Source organism: Pezoporus wallicus, unplaced genomic scaffold, assembly GCF_028554395.1.
Source record: "Pezoporus wallicus isolate ANWC-B61680 ecotype Strahan unplaced genomic scaffold, APGP_CSIRO_Pwel_v1 contig_8542, whole genome shotgun sequence".
Classification (NCBI taxonomy): domain Eukaryota; kingdom Metazoa; phylum Chordata; class Aves; order Psittaciformes; family Psittacidae; genus Pezoporus; species Pezoporus wallicus.
In genome coordinates, this window is record NW_026640148.1 from 3,706,857 (window position 1) to 3,724,888 (window position 18,032).

The 18,032-nt window shown below is 36.8% G+C and overlaps 1 protein-coding gene across 4 annotated transcripts in view; it reads left to right on the forward strand.

Annotated features, from left to right (window-relative positions):
- The window catches only part of ARHGEF3 (Rho guanine nucleotide exchange factor 3), a 120,888-nt gene that overhangs the window by 51,032 nt on the left and 51,824 nt on the right, over positions 1-18,032 (forward strand). For 3 of the 4 annotated variants that reach the window (XM_057417656.1, XM_057417657.1, XM_057417658.1), the window contains one exon: positions 12,821-12,883. In XM_057417656.1, the coding sequence (XP_057273639.1) occupies positions 12,821-12,883 (63 nt within the window). Of the gene's footprint in view, positions 1-2,539; positions 2,659-12,820; positions 12,884-18,032 lie in introns of those variants that run through there. The other variant, XM_057417661.1, reaches the window with a different exon arrangement.

The following is an 18,032-nucleotide window of genomic DNA, read 5'->3' on the forward strand; positions in this document are numbered from 1 at the left end:
CTGGAAGACAATACCCTAACTTATTGCACATTAGATAGTTACTTGTTATTTCTTTCAGCTTCTGATAGCTTTGCCTGCTACCTGCACCTCTTTTCAAACATAGAACAAGAAAGTGTGTAATACTGAAGGTGCTGCAGAACACACACTTTATTTGTCCCTGTAGAGGAACTGTGCAGTTACCAATAGTGCAAGTTAGATGTGTTTCAAGCAAATACCTTGAAAAGAAAAAACCTGGTAAAGCAGGGACTTGTCAAAGTATAAATGGCATACAAAAGTTGAAATAATTTCTAATCTTCTCATTGCATATTTTTATTTGAACGTAAGTGGTAGTGTTAACAAAACATGGGTTTAATGGTTAAGGTTAACAAGCTATTATCAAAAGACACCCTTCCCTGCACCTGAAAGGTTCTAATTCTAACTTAACAGAGGGAATGTAGTAGAAGAAGTTGGCTTGCTTAGATAAATATGTAGTGAAAATCTTAGATATGTAGTTAAGACCTTAAATCATATAATGTAGAAATTATGACACAAATGTATTTGTTTTATGTTTATTATACTGGAAACTTTTTGTATGTTAAAATGAAGCTGTTGACTAATCCATTCAGCTGTTTTTCTTTGTCCATTATGGATGCTTGCCTGAACTTTTCACACAGTTATTACTTAAGTCTTAAACAAACAAAAAAAGTCTCTTTGGAATAGTAATAGGAAAATATTCAGTTGTATAATATGAATAATCAGTAAGTCTTCTAAACTCAAGAATGCGTTATCTTACAAATATATAGAAATTATTTTAAAAGGTAAACACTCAGGAAACTTTTCGCTGTGTATTTGTGGTGTGTGTACAAAGGATTAGAAAAGTTCCAGGGTTTTTCTTTTCCCTGTATTTGCACTTGTTTTTTACATTAGATTCCACAAATGCTTTAAAAAAAAAGAACCCACATATCATATATCTCTCAATAGCTACTTTTTACTAGTTTCTGAGGACAAGTTTCACTTGTCCAAAATAGTTAATTCAGTATGTGATGCAGGAAAGCCGTTTTAGATCAGTCATTTTCACTTGCCACATAAAGCATTGTGGTTCGATCTCTCGTGATGATTATGGATTCCCTTTTTCAGGGTCAATATTCTGTATTGTTTTCTGGCTAACTTTGTCTAAGGGAAGTTGATAGCTATGTTTGTCTTGATTTTGAAGAGAGCTGCTCAAATGCACATGGAAACTGGTATATATGGCTCATATGCAAATATAGATTTCCATATAATGCATGCCAAGTTATGTGTTTTGATAGGAACCTCATGAAACTTAGCTTTTCTTACACTGAAGCAGTGTAACTTAATGTGATGGCCAAAAGAGGCAATTAACTGAGTAGATATTAAAGGAAAACATGTACTAGAAAGTGCTGGTGACCAAACTGGCAGTTCAAGAGAGACCACCGAAGACTTGCCGATTACCAGGTCGGTATGTCTCGGTCATTCTTGTCCAAAGAATGGTTTGGCATGCAGATATGAGAGCTCTCAAGGATGCAATCTATTTTGCAGTTTAAATTACAAGTCTGGAATCTACCTAATCCTGTAACTTTACCAACTTCAAGCTGTAAATCCCAGTGATGGCCAGTGTGTGTGTGTGTCCAGGGAGTCTTTGCAGAAGGAGATCCACGGTCTTAAAATTTTAAGTGCGCTGGGAAATTTTATGTTGTTGAGGTAGCAACAGTCTTTTTTTGGTATTTTTAAGGCAGCAGTAACTTGAAGTTGAATGCTTTCTTGATGTTTAAGGTATATAGATTTCCCAGTTTCAGTGAAATTAAGGTTCACAGGCCTTCATAGGATGCAGTTGCAAAATGCCTCCATATCTAGATTGGAGGAGAATCAGCAAAAGTGAAGTTTCTTAGTTATATTGAACTACCAAGCAAAAAAATCAGACTTTGCACTTCCTTGGCATGTCCTTATGTGCAAAATGTGGGCACTCTGCCAAGTTTATCTTTGGGCCTTGATTCTGAGCTGATGTGAAATCATTCTGTTCTGAGTTCATGCCATTATGCCTTTTAATTTAAGAATTCCCTCTTTGGAGATCCTTTAATTTCTGAAACACTGAAAGTTTTCTGTAAACTGAATGTTTAAAAGTTCCACCCAGTGTCTACCAGCTCTTTTGTTTTCTGAGGCATCTACATTTGGACACAGTTGTGTGCCCTTGAGTTTACAGGCCATTGCTGCTGTTTAAGACTGAGAATTGCAGAGCTGGGAGATGGACTGTGTTTCAGGTACTGAGGCTCAAAGAGCTCAAAGCCCTACCTTGAAGAACAAGTTAATGATGTCTTTAACTTTGCCATAATTGTGCTGTTCCCTTGTGAGTGATTTTTAAAACAATTCTGTCTGTTTAAAATATTATTGGAAGCAATCTATGAGGGAAAACCACACAGAGGTAGACACGACAATACGAATCACTCGGCTTCTGACACTTGTAGTACACTGCATGACAGGAAACGAGTGAAGTCTGTGGCTGCATGGGGAGGGGTTCCTGCTGAAAACTGAAGGAGACACACATAGGGACTCCTTTGTAGCAAAGACATTTCATTATCACACTGAATATTAAGAAACTTCCTAAAATCCAAGTACAATACAAAGTACCTCATGGTGTGGTGTTGCTTTTTTGTGCATCATCAGGTAAGCGTAACTTTGGAATCATGCTACTTTTTATTGTTTGTGTGTGTGGCATTCTATTAAGTTGAAATTGCACAGATACTGCTTTCAAGCATGCTAGGACTTAAAATGTGGTTATTAATGTAACCAAATTGTTGCTTAACAGGAATATTTCCTTCTGTAAGGAAAAAAATTTCTTAAAAGTTTAGATAATATCCTCTGATATCCCCAGTGTGATGGATGACTGTTTTTCTTTGTGTAGGATGGTGGATTTATGTTTTTGGTTTTGCTTTTTTATCACAAATGTGTAACCATCTTTCTGTCTCCTAGTGTGAAAATGAGGATTTTGACTGATGCTAGGATTTAAATGAAAAGATTTATAGCTATGTGAGTAAGTCTGTCCATTGTCAAAGTGAAAGCTGTAACAGAACCTATTTACAGCATGTGATGATTCTGCTCTGCAGCATGTGTGCAGCATCACCTGTAAAACTAGCCACAGTTTTAGACACTGCACTTCAGACAGATATGAACAGAAAAGTAGCAAGATTGATAATAACTGTAAGAAGCAAAGTTATTTCAAAATATTTCTGTATATATTGAATAAAACTACAGTTCATATTTCTCATAAACATAGGATAAAGGTAGAGGCCTGTAGTGTAAGGCAGACAGGTCAGGGATATGTTCAAGGGCCTGTATTCTCTTGGATTTGCTATGGAGAATGTTATTTAAGTTTAGGACTAGATTTTTAATTTAGATATTGGGGGCTTTTTATGTTCTCTGTGACAATTTTCAGTAGTGAGAGATGGTTTGAGATGAATTAATTGCACAGAATGCTTTTAAGGTGTTATCTGGAATGCTTTATGCAGTTCTGACTTCAGTCACGTTTAAGAAAGGTAAACAAAATTTGCAGCAGGCTGAGAAAGTTTAAGACTGTCAACTAGTGAAAATCAGGTTAATAGATGTTATACGCTTGGATTCTTATTTTTTTATTAATTGCTTAAGAATGGGACTGGTGATTTCTTACTGCCATGCTGTTAAACTGCTGTAGTCTTCTTGCATGTACTTATACATACCCGCAGCAACTATGCATAATTTTAGATATCATTCACTTGAAAATGCCACAGTTCCCGTGGAACACCAGGGAGATGCGTTTGTGAAGTAAAATAACACAGATTGATTAGGGTCTGCTAATACTGCTAAGCTCACTTGGAATTTTTTATCACAGATATTGACCGATATCCTGTAAGCCTTATTTCCTATGAAATGGAGCTGAAGCATTTGTGTGTTTATATATATTGAACCCCAAAATAAATACTGTAACGTGTAGTTTTAGTAAAAGTGATATTGGTTTTATATGCAGAAAACAAACCCAGTATTCTGGGTGCAGCATTTTTATCTATTCTCTGTGATGCTGATGAGCAGCATGTAGGGTGCTTAGATCAAAAGCCATATGTAGGCATCTGTCTGTTAAAGGTATGGCATCATAATGATGCTGAGTGCAGGCTGGGGGAAAGCAGACTAGCAGGGGATTATTAGAACAAGAAGGGATGACTGCAGTTTATGTAAACATAAGCCAGTTGAATGCCAGTTGGAGACTTAGTTTACAGATATTGTTTCATTCTGCTGTATGTGGTTCTAGTGCTGTGCACAGCATCAGCAATCCAAGCTTTCTTTTACAATGAGAAGCTCTGTTGGATTCTTAAAACCAAACAGTAAAGCACCCAAATCTAAAAAAAAATAAAAATGTCATTTGAATAAATCTGTTTTTCAAGTGAGAAAATTTCATTGTAGTTTTTGTTCTCAAAATCTTTACCTCTTACATACGCAGATGTAACCGTTTTGGAACCAGAACTGGTGGTTGACAGCCATAGTTAAATGGTCAATTAAAGCAAGTGCAGGCTGTTGCTGTCCAGTCCCCATGCCTTCAAGCACACAAAACCCTTAAGGGTAGAGTCAGAGCATTAAAATAGCCCAACTTTGATTATTCTTGCTTTTACAACTGGACCTATAATAAACTCCCCGAACACAGATATGCAAGGTGAGGAACTGCACCTTCATCGTGTCAGTTTGCCAAAGGCAAAAATAATCTCAGGACTGTCTGCATGCTGACCGATTATATTACTTGGGACCATGAAGAACTGGATCTGACAGATCCCAGCTGAAAGGTGCTTGCAAGAAAAACAGAAAATGAATCTAAATAGTGTATGGACTCTTAAATTGTATCTTAATTTTTATATATATGATAGATATTAGAATCCTTAGATATGGATGATGTTAATTAAAAGCACAGTTTATGTAGCAGTCGTCAAGTTGTGACTGAGAAAGGATCATGTGATAAAGACTGTTGTTCACTCGCATAACTAAGAACTCCTGTGGAGAAAGAAATAAAAATATGTAACTTGTTTATCTGAATCTGATTCAGACTTTATAATAAACAGTGAAAAAGTTTCAGCATGTTTAACTCTGCTAGATTCCAGTGACTGATACTCTCCTCGTTTTCTGAAAAGGGGAAGGAAGAAGGTTAAATAAAGACAGAATAAATACCAGTCGTCAAACAAAGCTCTGCTGATCCTTGTCCTTACAGCATCCCGTACATGCACACCCATTTCCTGTTGTTAATGTTAAACACATTGAATATAACTTTCATTTCATTGTTCGTTTCACTGTTCATTTCATATTACACTGACTGGAAAATCTCAAATCCATTACAATAAGCACTGTAGAAATAAAGCTTGTTCTCTGTGGTGAGGGAAAGGTGAAAAGAAGCTGCCATTTTGTCTGGCAGAGATGTGAAACTCCTCAGATGTGACTGGATAGCTTCAGTGGTGAAGTCTTTAAGAGTCATAGATGACTTCAACTCCTTTTCTGAGTCTTCTGCTATGTTGTAACAGAGTTAGAGCAGAGTCTGTTATTTAATTCGTTTGTTTTGCTTGGGGCTGACAGGAGAACACAAAGAGCCTGACAGCAGGACATGTGCAGAGAAGACCCACAGAGCTTCCTACCACACTCAGTGCAAACTGTGTGATCAGCTCATCTCTGTTTCTCCTTCAGAAGGAACAAGGCTTTTGTTTAGGTTTCTGTGTCTCTCTCGAGAAAATGAAACCCGTAATGACTGGTTTTCTGAACAGTAGAGGGCAGCGGAAATAAATACAGAAAACAGTCTTATTATAAAACAAATGAATTTTTGGTTCTCTTTAGAGCTTAAGCAAGTTTTGTTTTTTTTTTTGCCAGTGTAACAACAGTGTAACCGTGATATTGGAATGCAGCATATAAAGTTCTGTTCCGATTTTAAAATTCGGTGTTACAGTTAGGTATTCTGAAGTTACGGTCCCAAAAGCATGTGTGATGCATCATTCAGGTAAAAGAAGGGCACTGGGCTCTGACAGAACTTGTTTTAAGATGCCGTTGTCTTCCCACACTTTCAGGCTCTTAGAACTGTCAGTGGTATGGCCCTGGAATTGAAAGATAAGCAGAAGGATTACTGGCACTGGCATGAAGATGAGTGGTAGCCTGTGGGGAAAAGAGGGCTAGCCTTAAACAATGACAGAAGGTTGATCTCTGAATAAGCTTAAACTGGGGAATGAATCACCTGTTTGTGAAATTGGAATGAGTTAGCTCTGAATCAAACAAACTTAGGAGGAACACCGTATTCAACAGAAAATTCACATATTTCCAGTTGGTTACTGCAGATACAGAAAGCTGGGTAATGTGGCACCACTGCTGCCTCTTCTAGTTCACTTCTGAAGTCTGCTTTGTGGTGCTTTATCCCTCCACCTGTGGCAGGAAATGTTAAATTAGTGATTGTTCAGCTAACCTGAAGATAGGTTATTAATCTTTTGCCTAGTAATTTTATACCCAATTTAAGTTGAATCCAAGGCATACTTTGTTAACTGAGTGATAACAGCAGGTGAGAAAAATGTTGGAGCATTTCCTCCTGTTGTATGAAGAACACCAAACTGAAATATTCTTTTTTATTTTCTGGCTGTGTCATCTATGGAACTTCTGGAAACATTTGAGATTACTCTGGAGAATTGAAATGGTGTGTATTTCCCTCCCAGTCCAGTTTATCATTATTTCTTTCATCCTACCTCACTTCTCATACCATTTAAAATCTGGTTTGTACTATTTGTGCCTCATCATTTTTTACTATACCTCATCCCTTCAAATTGTTTTTCTTTGATTGGTTTTAGGTTTTTAATTCAGTCTGATAGAGATACTGTCCTTTGGTTGTCCTTGATAGTAATGTACCATAAACTGAAGAGAACATAAAACCCTGAATAGTGAATCCCTTCCTGCCTTTTCCTCACAAAGTAAAAATGAGAAAAAAATTTGCTAAAATGTTTTTCCTTTCTTGGATTATTGCAAATTTGGGTTTGTTTTGGTTTGGTTTGTTTGGGGGGGGGTGGGTATTTTTTTGTCTAAACTTGTATTCTATGGGACAGACTTAACAAAAATGCAGCATTCATACATTAACCTTTGGATTATTACTGGTATGAAAAGATTTCTTTAACATTTGAAGGAGCTGTAGTAAAGTAGAAAATATGAGAAGCTTTTGGGTTTTGAAAAATGTATGTGATACATGTATATAGGTATTTGTGTATGCTTATCTATACATATGTTTATATATGTGTGTGTACATATCTATGCACCTCTACTTATATTTCTCTATCTCATATATGAGAACATCATTTTTTTTCAAAGTCATTTTCTTCCAGTTAGCCGTGTGCCCACGTGTGTGTGCTGAGGAGACTTAAGTTTTCTAGTTGCTTTCGTAAGAAAACAATTGGAAATACAAAATAATGAAATGGTTTATAGTTTGTTTTTTTTTTGTTGTTTTTTTTTGTTTGTTTGTTTTTTCTTTGGTGGGGGGGCTTTCTGGTTTTGGGGATGGAGAAAGTCTCGTTTGGTAGAATGAATGGATTCTCATTTGTTAAATGGATTTCTCTGTAAAAAGAGGGCTTAAATAAATTGGTTTGTGTTTTGTTTTGAAATGAGTCTGTCTTAAAAGGTTTAAGGGTATCATGTACCTATGCAAATACATGCTCTTGAACTATTATTTATTTTGATGCCAGTCTGTGTGCAGGCCCATTTCTAAGCTATTAGAATGGACAGATGATTTAGCAGAAGTCAGCGAATCTTCTGAAAAGCATTTCCTTCCCCGTCACAGGATGGGCTTTTTTCTATCAAGCTATTTTTGTACATCTTTGCATTTCATCTCCCAGGTGGTAAAATACAAGTCTGTGGTATTAATAACTAAAGCTCTGTGATGGAGAGAGGATGTAAATTCAGTCTTCCTATAACAATGTCTTATTGCTTTAATTTCTTTAATTAAATCACTGCTTTAATATATAATTGGATCTCTTACTTTCTCATCTCCTGTGAGATAATTATTGAGAACAACTCTTTCCTGCTATGTGAAGACCAGGAAGTGTTCTGTCTCTATAACTGTGGATGTAACCACAGCATTTCAGGCAACAGTATCAAGATTCAAGATTCCTAGTTTTTATACACATTGTGGTCTGGGGGCTTAGGGTTTTGTTGGTTGGGTTTTTTTTTTGTATTTCAAAAGACAAACTCCCAAATGCAATAGAAAATGCTTTTCAGTGTAGAGAGACACATTCAGATTCATATAATGCATCTTTATGGTCAGTTGGTAAACACAAACATGTCTCTGTTCAGAACAGATACTTGTTATTGGTATGCTTTATTCAGGCAGACCTGTACACCCTTTTTAAGTTCTACAGATATTGTGCAGAAAAGGGGAGTTACCACAGCATTGCAAGCTGTCCTTTTTACCCAGCAAGATGAACGGCTTCATAATGTTTTTCAGTTCAGTTTGTTTCAAGTACACCCAAGTACTAATAAGGAAATCCTCTGCAGTGAAATAGCAGGTGGCATTTGTCCATGGCTCATAGTCCAACAGGGAGTTACCACAGGATTGTGTATTTAGCATATTTCATCCAGTGCTGCAGTATGGCATTACTCATGTACCTAATATACACTGGAGATGAGCGATCATGTCTATTATAAGGATAGTATGCTACCCTTTTAATTGGATTATTTTTTGATATTACACTGAATTTAAAACAGGGCTGGGTTCTAATTGGATAGTTCAGCTTAAAATTTCAGAAATATTCACGTTAGTAGCTTTAATGTGCTTCCCAAGAACAGAGATAGAGAACTCTAAGGGTCATGTGTCTTAAAAAATTTTCCTTTATTTCATAGTATCCATAATATATTGGGGCTTCTTATGGGATTTTAATGAAAACAAACCCTGATACAATCTAACTACATGGCTTTGTTAAAACAACATGTGTATGCAGTATATTAGAATGGGATTATATGTTAACGCATGTGGAGAACCTGAGTTCCTTACACAAGTTAATGTAACTCAGGCATGCTCAGGTATCCATAAGGGACTCAGCTTTTCTATCCCTTGACATGTTTGTGGTTAAACCTGTAACTTTCTGTCAGTTCTCTGTGTGGGTATATCTTAGGCTAACTAGTGTATGTCTTCTTAATATAGCACATTCAGTGTGGGATTTTTCTCCCTAGTACACATGCTTCTTCAAGCCATGGAGTTCTAGAAAAGAGCTGTTAAATTGTATTAAAACTGGTGATTGCTACAGCCATATAAGAAATATTAACAAGAACTAGGGATACTTCATGTGCAAGGTAATAAAACGGAATGAAGAAATCAGTACTTTATCCCTAATGCTATGCCTGGGTCAGTGCAGGGGTCATGTTGAATTCAAGATTCACACATTGTGGTTTTTTGGTTAACATAGTCTTGTGTGACAATATAAGCTGGTATGATAACTCTACCATGATACAGTATGGTGCAGTTAGGACTTGTTTGTTATGTTTATTTGATATTCAAGCAATGTGTGCAATAGCTACTTGATCCTCTTGGAGCGCTGCCTATTAAAATTGTCTCAATAAGTTCAACTCTTTCATTAATATGCCGTTTAACTGATTTCAGTATTTGGGCTATAAATTCATTTTATTGCTAAAGATTCTTGGCTTTGCACTGAAGCTTATTCTACTACAAATGCATGCCATAGAGTGCTTGCTTATGTTCATCTTAAAGCTATTACACTGTACTTCCAGGATCTTTTGTGAAGGGAATACACACAAAATTATTGATACTGAAATGAAGTTTGTATTACTTGATGTGCCCTGTGACTTAAAACATAAAATGGAGAGCAACATTTAAGGGGTGGTTTTCTGGAACATGAGAGATTCAGAGGTCAGCTGTGTTGTGCTGTGGCAACTGAGACAAGACTTGTAACTCCTTTGGGTAAAAGATGCTCACAAAGAGCAGGGATTAATTTAATGAGCACCTTATGCTCCCTGCACAATATCCACTGCAATCTTTGCTTCTAATCCACTTATTATGGGCAAAGAAATTTATCTGGTAGCTCAATTTACTGGATTTTTTTTTTCTTGCTGTGACGTCCCATCCCACCCCCTTGTACAATGGCAGCTGCCCTTGAAACTCTTAGAAAATTTAAAACCTTAGTCTTGCCTGCAGCGGTTGACATTCATAATTTCTGTATGAAATGACTCGTCTTGCATAGCAGCTGAGACAAACTTAGAGAACATTAGTATAATATTTGCAAACTTCTAGATAACCAGGACAGTACCGTATGCATGTTGTTGGCCGGATTTGTGTGCCTGTGTTGCTTTTCAGTAAGTAGAAGATTTAAAATAAAGATGGGGTGATCCTTTGTTTAGCACAATGAAGTATAAGGTAGATGAAGGCATCTACTTTGTGGAGGCTGCCCCAGATGCATTCAGTATGTAATTGCTTTTCTTACAGTTTACCTGTTTTTTTCATCCCTTTTGGTGTGTACATCACGGCTGGTACTGGTTTGCTCCTCATGAGTGTTCCGTGATTCAATTATATAACCAAAGAGGTTGTCTCTACATAAGATATGAGCATGTTAACGTTAACTACCTGAATAGCCAAATAGCCTTGCTTTGGACACTTGTCCTCATCACTGTGTTGCCCGTGATACCTCTCTGTTTTGGACCCACTTTGAATGTAGTAGTTAGACGTTCACATGTAATTGTCTTTGTGTAACTTCTACAGTAACAGGGTGTCCTGTCTTCTTCAAATTCACTTTAATCCTGTAGCCTTGCTTCTACTTCATATTGTGTAATTTGCATCCAGCCATCTGTACCCCAGAATCATGAGTACAGATTCAGGTTACCACATCCGTAGACCACTGTCACTTACCCTTCTCTTGTAGAAATCTGTATTCCAGATCTAAACATCGTTTGTCTTGATTTACCCTGTGCTCACTATAGGGGATGGATGGTACCTCTTAGTTTCTTGCTTGCAAAGTGAAGACTTAGTGTCAACATAATTAGAATCAATATATAATTTTTTTTGAGAAAACCTAAAGAATATATGCATTTGTATCTACAGAATTCTAATTAGGTTTGAAGAATCATCTGCAACATGTTCACCAGGATCTTAGGAAATATTACCCTTGGGGCAAAGAACTGGCTTTACAGATCTCATCCCTGTTTTGGGTTGGTTTTTTTTTCATCATCATCAGTTCACACTGGCTCACCCTAGAATAAGAATTCACATTAGTTTATCCAGTGAAAGAAAAAAGAATCCAACCACCCAATAAACACCACTACAGGATAAACAAATATACTCCATTATTTCAGAACTTTCTGTTTGTTGCTCACTGTGGTCTGGTCCAGAAATTTCTGTGTTCTACTCTGTCCTTTAGCGTGTTGCTGAATATCTGGACTATAACTGAGAGGCTTTGGTTATGCATAGTCCGAGGGTGAGAGAACTTATGATCCAGTTTCTGTTTCTGAATAATGACTGCATTAAAGCACAGCTGTCTTTGACTGTATAATTACCATTGTGAGAAAAAAACCGAGACAAGTTACTTCCTAAAAAATAGCAAAACTGTATTTAAATATGATTACACAAGTCGAAGATCGGCTGGAAACTAGTGAGGAAGTATAAAAAGTTTCGACACCTGTAGTTTAATTTTAAAACCGTGAAATCAAAACTTCTGGATTTTATGGTAAATATTCATTACCTTTGTTCATCGAAGAAACAGTTCTCAGAAACCATGTGCTTGACCTAGTAGATGAAATGTTGTTTTTTACTGGCTTTCATGGAATAAAATCTCTCAGCTTCAGAAGAGCTTGAAGCATGAGTACTGGGAAGGGGGGTGGGTACAGTTTTTATCTATAATTTTTTGTTAATAATTAAAAAATACCTGTGCAATGTGCAGTTTCTGTCATTTAGCTGGGCTTTTGTCAGATCATAAAATAGGAGCTCCATATCGTATCTATGTGGGGGTTTTTTTGTACTTTAAATTGCTCATCTTTTGACTTTTGGAGACTGGAAACTAAATCCTGGCTATTCAGTGTGAATGCTTATCTCTAGTTGACAGTGGAAGACAACACAGCTGGATAAATAAGGATCAAGTATTCTGTGACTCCTTTGTTTCCTAAACCTTCCTGGCCTGGTAGAAAATGCAGAACTCTGTCAAATGAAATTTCATACTTTTTTGAAGGGCATGAAGATTAATCTTGTGGTGAACCTGTGAAATGACATGAGGGAGGGCTTGCCATTTTCTAAAACAAAACTGGAAAATAGAGCAGAATGCTGTCACTGACATAGATAGTGAAATCCAAATATATGTGAATGTAATGCCTGCATCTAATGAAATTCCTATCACCTGCTATCCTCACTATGTAGTATGTCTGGGAATAGTTCTTGATTGTTGAATATGTGTTTTGAAAAATCTAAGTATAGTTTTTTGACACAAGAGTTTCTCCTCCTGACAGTCTCATTAGTTATGGAAGGTCATAATAAGTGCCAAGTACAATTTACAATATCCACTAACTACTCATGCTTTTAGTTAGAAATTCGTTTCCTAATTGAAGTGAACTTAACGCTCTTTAGGTTGAAAAAGGAACAGCATTTAATCCACTAATGTGCTAATAGGTAGCTTTTCAGCTTTTGAAAATAGAGTTTATATTCACATGCATGGTGATTATAATGATGATGATAGAAAATTAGTAACCATATATATACATGTATTTATGTGTATGACTTCATTGTATATACCTGTCTCAGGATCAAGCTAGAGGTACTTGGTACTATTAGTCAAAACTGAATTTTTCTGTACATTTTGTTTTATAGAAAAAACGAAAACAGAGTACTCAAGATGAAGATACAATCAGTATCTGCAGCCTCGATACAAGTGTGAGTAATTTCATTTTCCTTTTTTGCTTTCCCATTCCACTCTCTTCAATTCAAGTCTGGTCAAATTCTGCTGTATCTTGACGAATGGCCAGTTTATTTAAATGGACAATTTATGGAAATACTGTAAATACTTATAATTTATATAAATACTGTAACTGTCAGGGTGACTTCCTTTAAGAGAGAAGATGCGTTTGGTTTTGAAAGTAGCCTGGCATGTGAACAACACCCTCAGGTTTCTTAGCTTTAGGTAATGGTTCAAGTGTTTCCATCAAACTTGGTGCCATTGACATTAAAATGAGTTTGGCAGGAAGAATTATGCATTTTCTAATGATCTGTGTTCCTACTAATTGGATTATAATCCTCGTAGTAAAGGAGGACTATCACCTTTGTGAGCCTTCTGGACATGACAATTAAACTATTGTTTATCCTTTCACATCATATTTTGCTGATGGATAATTATGAAGACAGTGCTGAGTATGTATCTAGATTGAATACCTGCTCCTTCAGTCTCAAGTGTCTCATGTCATTCGAAAATACTGGAGTCTTCTAGCTGCACTACGGAATGTTGTAGCATGAGATAGGCAGTTGAAATCCAACCTTCTGTAGCTGAATACTTACCTGTAGAAGCATTTTATTCTGTGTGTGTGTGCTTAAAAAGTGCAAGAAAAATGAGACATGCAAGAAGATGCCATTTATACTGGGGAGAGGTGTGCCTTTTGTCAGCTTGGGTTTTGCTCTTAGCCATATTTGGCATTCCAAGCAATCAGAGGTTTTCTTACAGGGCAGAGAGCTGGTTGTCTTTTCTTTTGATGTCTGAGAAGGCAAATTTCAAAAAGAAGGCAAAATTAAAAAAGAATGAGTTCATACCTCATACCATACAGAAACCAACTGTAGTGGTGTTACGCAAAATCGCCTTTCCTTATTTTGTGTTGCCTTTCACTATTTGTATACAAGGTAACTTATGCCCCCAAAAACCAGAGGGAGAAACAAAAGTATCTAGAATAATCAAAAGTTATAAGTATTTCCATAATAAGAAGCAGTCAAACATACTGAAACTTACATAAACTAAAATCAGATATACTGGGGGAAAAAATGGTGAGTGATAAGTTCTGTGAAATATGATCAGTGTAAGGTAATTACTTTTCTTGTTATTAAGGGCACAAAATGAAACTCTCTGTGGATTCATACCAAACCAAAAGGGCTCCTTCTTCACCTAGCATGCAGTGGCAGAATTCTGGTGCAGGGTGTTCTAGGTACCAGAGGTTAGCAGGAGTTCAAAAAGCATATTGGACCAAATCATGGAAGCAAAATCCATCAAGATTATTAGACCAAGTGAAAACCATCCATCTGAAGAAATCCTTGAACTTGAATATTTCTGAAGTCTGGGAGAGTAAACTATGCGTGTAGGTGTTTGTTACTCTGCTTTCACACACCTCCTTTGGACAGCTTTTCTATTACCATTGCGGGACATGGTGCTGGCCTGAGATCCATCCTTAGCCTGAGTGACCATCATTCTGAGATGCCTTTAATTAGCCCAATATGCTACCTTTTTTCTTCCAAGCAATGGCAGTTTTGAAATGACATAGTGAGGGCTCTGCTATTAGCTGGAGCCTTTGGATTGTGGCATGATACACAGAACTAAATGTTCACATTCCTTTGTCTACCAACTCTCTTACGTCTTTGAAAAGATGTGCCAAATTGCTTATATCTATATCCTAAATTAAAGCATTTATTTTCCAGAGAAGTGGTGAAGAATATGAAAATTGAAATGCGTGTGTTCCCTTGTATGGATTTAGATTCTAACTGGGATAATGATATGCTATTAAATTTTTTACAGATAATAAATCTCTCAAGCCTCTAATAAAATTGGTTATTTTTTTATTAAATAGCATATGTATTTAACAAATAAGCATATTAGACTTTCCTGTGCAGCATGCTTTCTGGTTTACATAATTAGGTGAATGCCTCCTGTTCCGTTCTACCAGCTCACTTAGCTGCTGCTGTAAGGAAGTGCCGTCAATCCCATGCTGCACTTGCTGCTGCCGGCTTCACAGGCAGCACCTCACAGATATGCTGCTTTTTTGGACTTGCCAGTGGAAAGATCTGGCCATATTTTACTGTCTAAAGTTTCCAGTTTGTGTAAGGGCATCTGTTCAGCACCTCTGTCCAGGAGGGGGTGGGAGATGGCAAAGAAGGAGGCTATTAACTATTTAAAGACTGGATTACTTCATACCTTGGAAAGCAACATACCTGTGTGTCTCCTGCCAGTTTACAGCATCATCTGTCTACAATCTTTTTATAAAAATAGTTTTTTGTATTTTATTTTTCTATGACTGACCACAGCCAGGCACACCTGGCTTTTCCAGGGGAGTCAGTCAAGATGACAGAATTTCCTTTCACAGGAAATGCTGGTTGGAGCTATGCTGACTCAGGACAAGGACTGGTAACCTAAGCGTGTTAACTGATCTTTGTATTTGTTTAGTGATCTGGACTGGCATTGATGCTTCAGGAGTTGATGAACTGGCTTATGAAACTGACTGGTTGCTTTTGGCTCATTTTATTGCCAGCTTCAAGAAGTGGATTTGTAAATCCCCTCAATGTCAAGTAGTTTGTGATAACTTGTGACAGATGTAGCCAGCAGAGTGTGAGGGCTGAGGGCACAAACGCACAGGGCTGCTGCAGTCTTAAGTCTGTATTTAAAGGAAAATTTAGATAATATCTGATGTGCTCTTGTTCATGTTGGTGTTGCCTGCAAGGCTTAACTTGTATTCAGTCTATACAGTTAACTCAGCCTGTAGTGCGTTTCATCCTCATGCTGTTAAAATGGTGGTATGTTCTAGATTTGCATAAGCATATTGATTTACAGACATTATATAATTAAGATGGGTTGTATAAACTTCAGATTTTATAGCTGATCCTTTAAGCTTGGAGAACTGGGACAGAGAAACTGAGCTTTAAAGGGCCAACTTTTCTGTGTTTAAAACACCTCCTTAGAGCTCTACAGTTCTCTCTATTCCTCCCCTGTGCAAACACTGTATCTCCCCTTAAATTCTGAGCTGCTTTCAAGATTTTTTTTTTTTCTGCTGGTGTTTTCACACCTTGCTGCTTCTGCTGCTTTTGTTGTTTTGCAATACCCAGGCTTTGAAACATGGGTCTTCAGTCTGTGCAACCTTCTTTGGAGCCTGGTGTAGTGCTGGAGGTTTGTGTTCCTCAGTCATAGTCAGTTAGCCGGTCCTTTAGCTGTGTTCTGGACCTTGCTTGGGAACAGAGTATTGATGTAGCTTATGCAGGTCAAGTGCTCTTTGGCAATTTTGAGCTGTTATGTATGGCTAGTATGTCACACTAAGCAAAATGGTGATGGGCACTGTTTTCTGGAGTTTTTTATAAAGAGAACTCCGCAAGGTAGTTAAAAGCAATGTCTTTTTAATGGCCATTGCAAAAGGGGTAACTGCAAAGTAGTTGAAATCTTGTAATGGTGATAGATGATACCATGTGCCTCATGAGTCTGATCTGTAAAATCATAACTGACTCTGGAGCTATCCAAAGCAAAAAGCTGGTAAATCCTAATAGAAAGCTTGCACTTTTCTGAATAAAATTGTACTTACTTAAGCAAAATCCTGTGCGGAAGAGGAATCAGGGTGATGGTGTGCAGTTCTTCTCTGCAATCAGTTGTATGCAAAATTTGTTGTGAATTCATGGAATTGGCTTTTGTTTTCTTTTGCTGTTGAGGAGAAGGAACATAAATAACATGATGAACTAGACAAGTAAACACAAAAGAAGGTAAAATTCCATATGTAAAGCTTCAGAGTTATTTGTTGTGGTTATATAGAGCAGTTATCTTTACTGAAAACAAAACTCTTTCAAATGGTCATTTATTAGTGCATTCTGAACTGGAGAAGTCTGACTGCTTCTCTGTCTATTTGCAAGTTAATAAAATGCGCCCCAATATAAAATACAAACAAGAAGTTACCCAGACTTAACTACATTTGCATACACTAGATCAGAGTTCATTATTTTTGATTGCTTTTGGTGCTGAGTGATCATTTGTTATGTATTTGAGAGTCAATTTAACAGAAATATTTTTGACTTAATTATAAACTCAATAATATTTGATTGACAAGGTATGGCGAGCTAGCTTTAAAAAGCTTAGAGAGGATTACTTCTGTATCAGTTTGTCAGAGTTGAGATAATTAAAATATACATTTTATCTATGTCATTTTATTTCTATAAACTCTGGTCTGTGGCATGTTCAGAGTATAAAAGGTCTCCAGCTTGCCCAGTAAGATGTATACAGTAAGTCTGAATTATGCATGACTTCTTAATACTGCTCTATTGCGTAGGTGGTCAGTGCTCCATCTGGATTCAAACTTCATTATAAAGTGAGTGTTCTTAATCCATTATTAATCCATCAAATGATTGTTATAGACGAGACACTGTCTGCTGTTGGTGATATTTGTAATAGTGTAATGTCATATATCTTAAGGCTATGTTTTGTTATTCCTTTGCTATTGCTCATTAAACAAGGCCTACAAGTGCTCTATTGGAAAAATGTATAAACCTCTGGTTATGCTGCATTCTTTTTGTTTTTTTTCCACACATTCTGGAATGATCCCAGGCTTCCTGTGTGGTGTTGCAATACAATGGCTCTTTACTTACGTGAACAGCTTCTCAGAATCTGGCTGAGTGTTCCAGTAAATCTCCCAGACTAACAGCCATACTCAGCAGAAGTATAATTGTTAAAACTAACTTTCTTTATGGTTTAACTCAAACTATAACTGTGTCACTGTGACTTCAAAGCAACTATTTGTCTGCTCCAGTTTAAACTCATGTACAAGACATAACTTGAATACAGCATCCTTTCCTACAGTACAGAGAATCCACTGACCTCAGGGAAATTGTTCCCTTTTGTTTTGTTTTGGGTTTTTTTTCCCCTTTTCAGAAATTGGACATGGAAGAAAAAAGACCTTGGTTCATTAACATATATGTCATATTCAGCACAACTCTGCCTGTATGCAAGACTATGAAACATATGTGTTAAGGGTTCCAAAAGTGGGTTTCTTTGTTGTTCAGATGCAGTGTTCAGATTGTCTTAGTAGTTTTAATGTGCTGTGTATTTCCTATAAAACAAGTTCTGCTTACAGACAAAAAA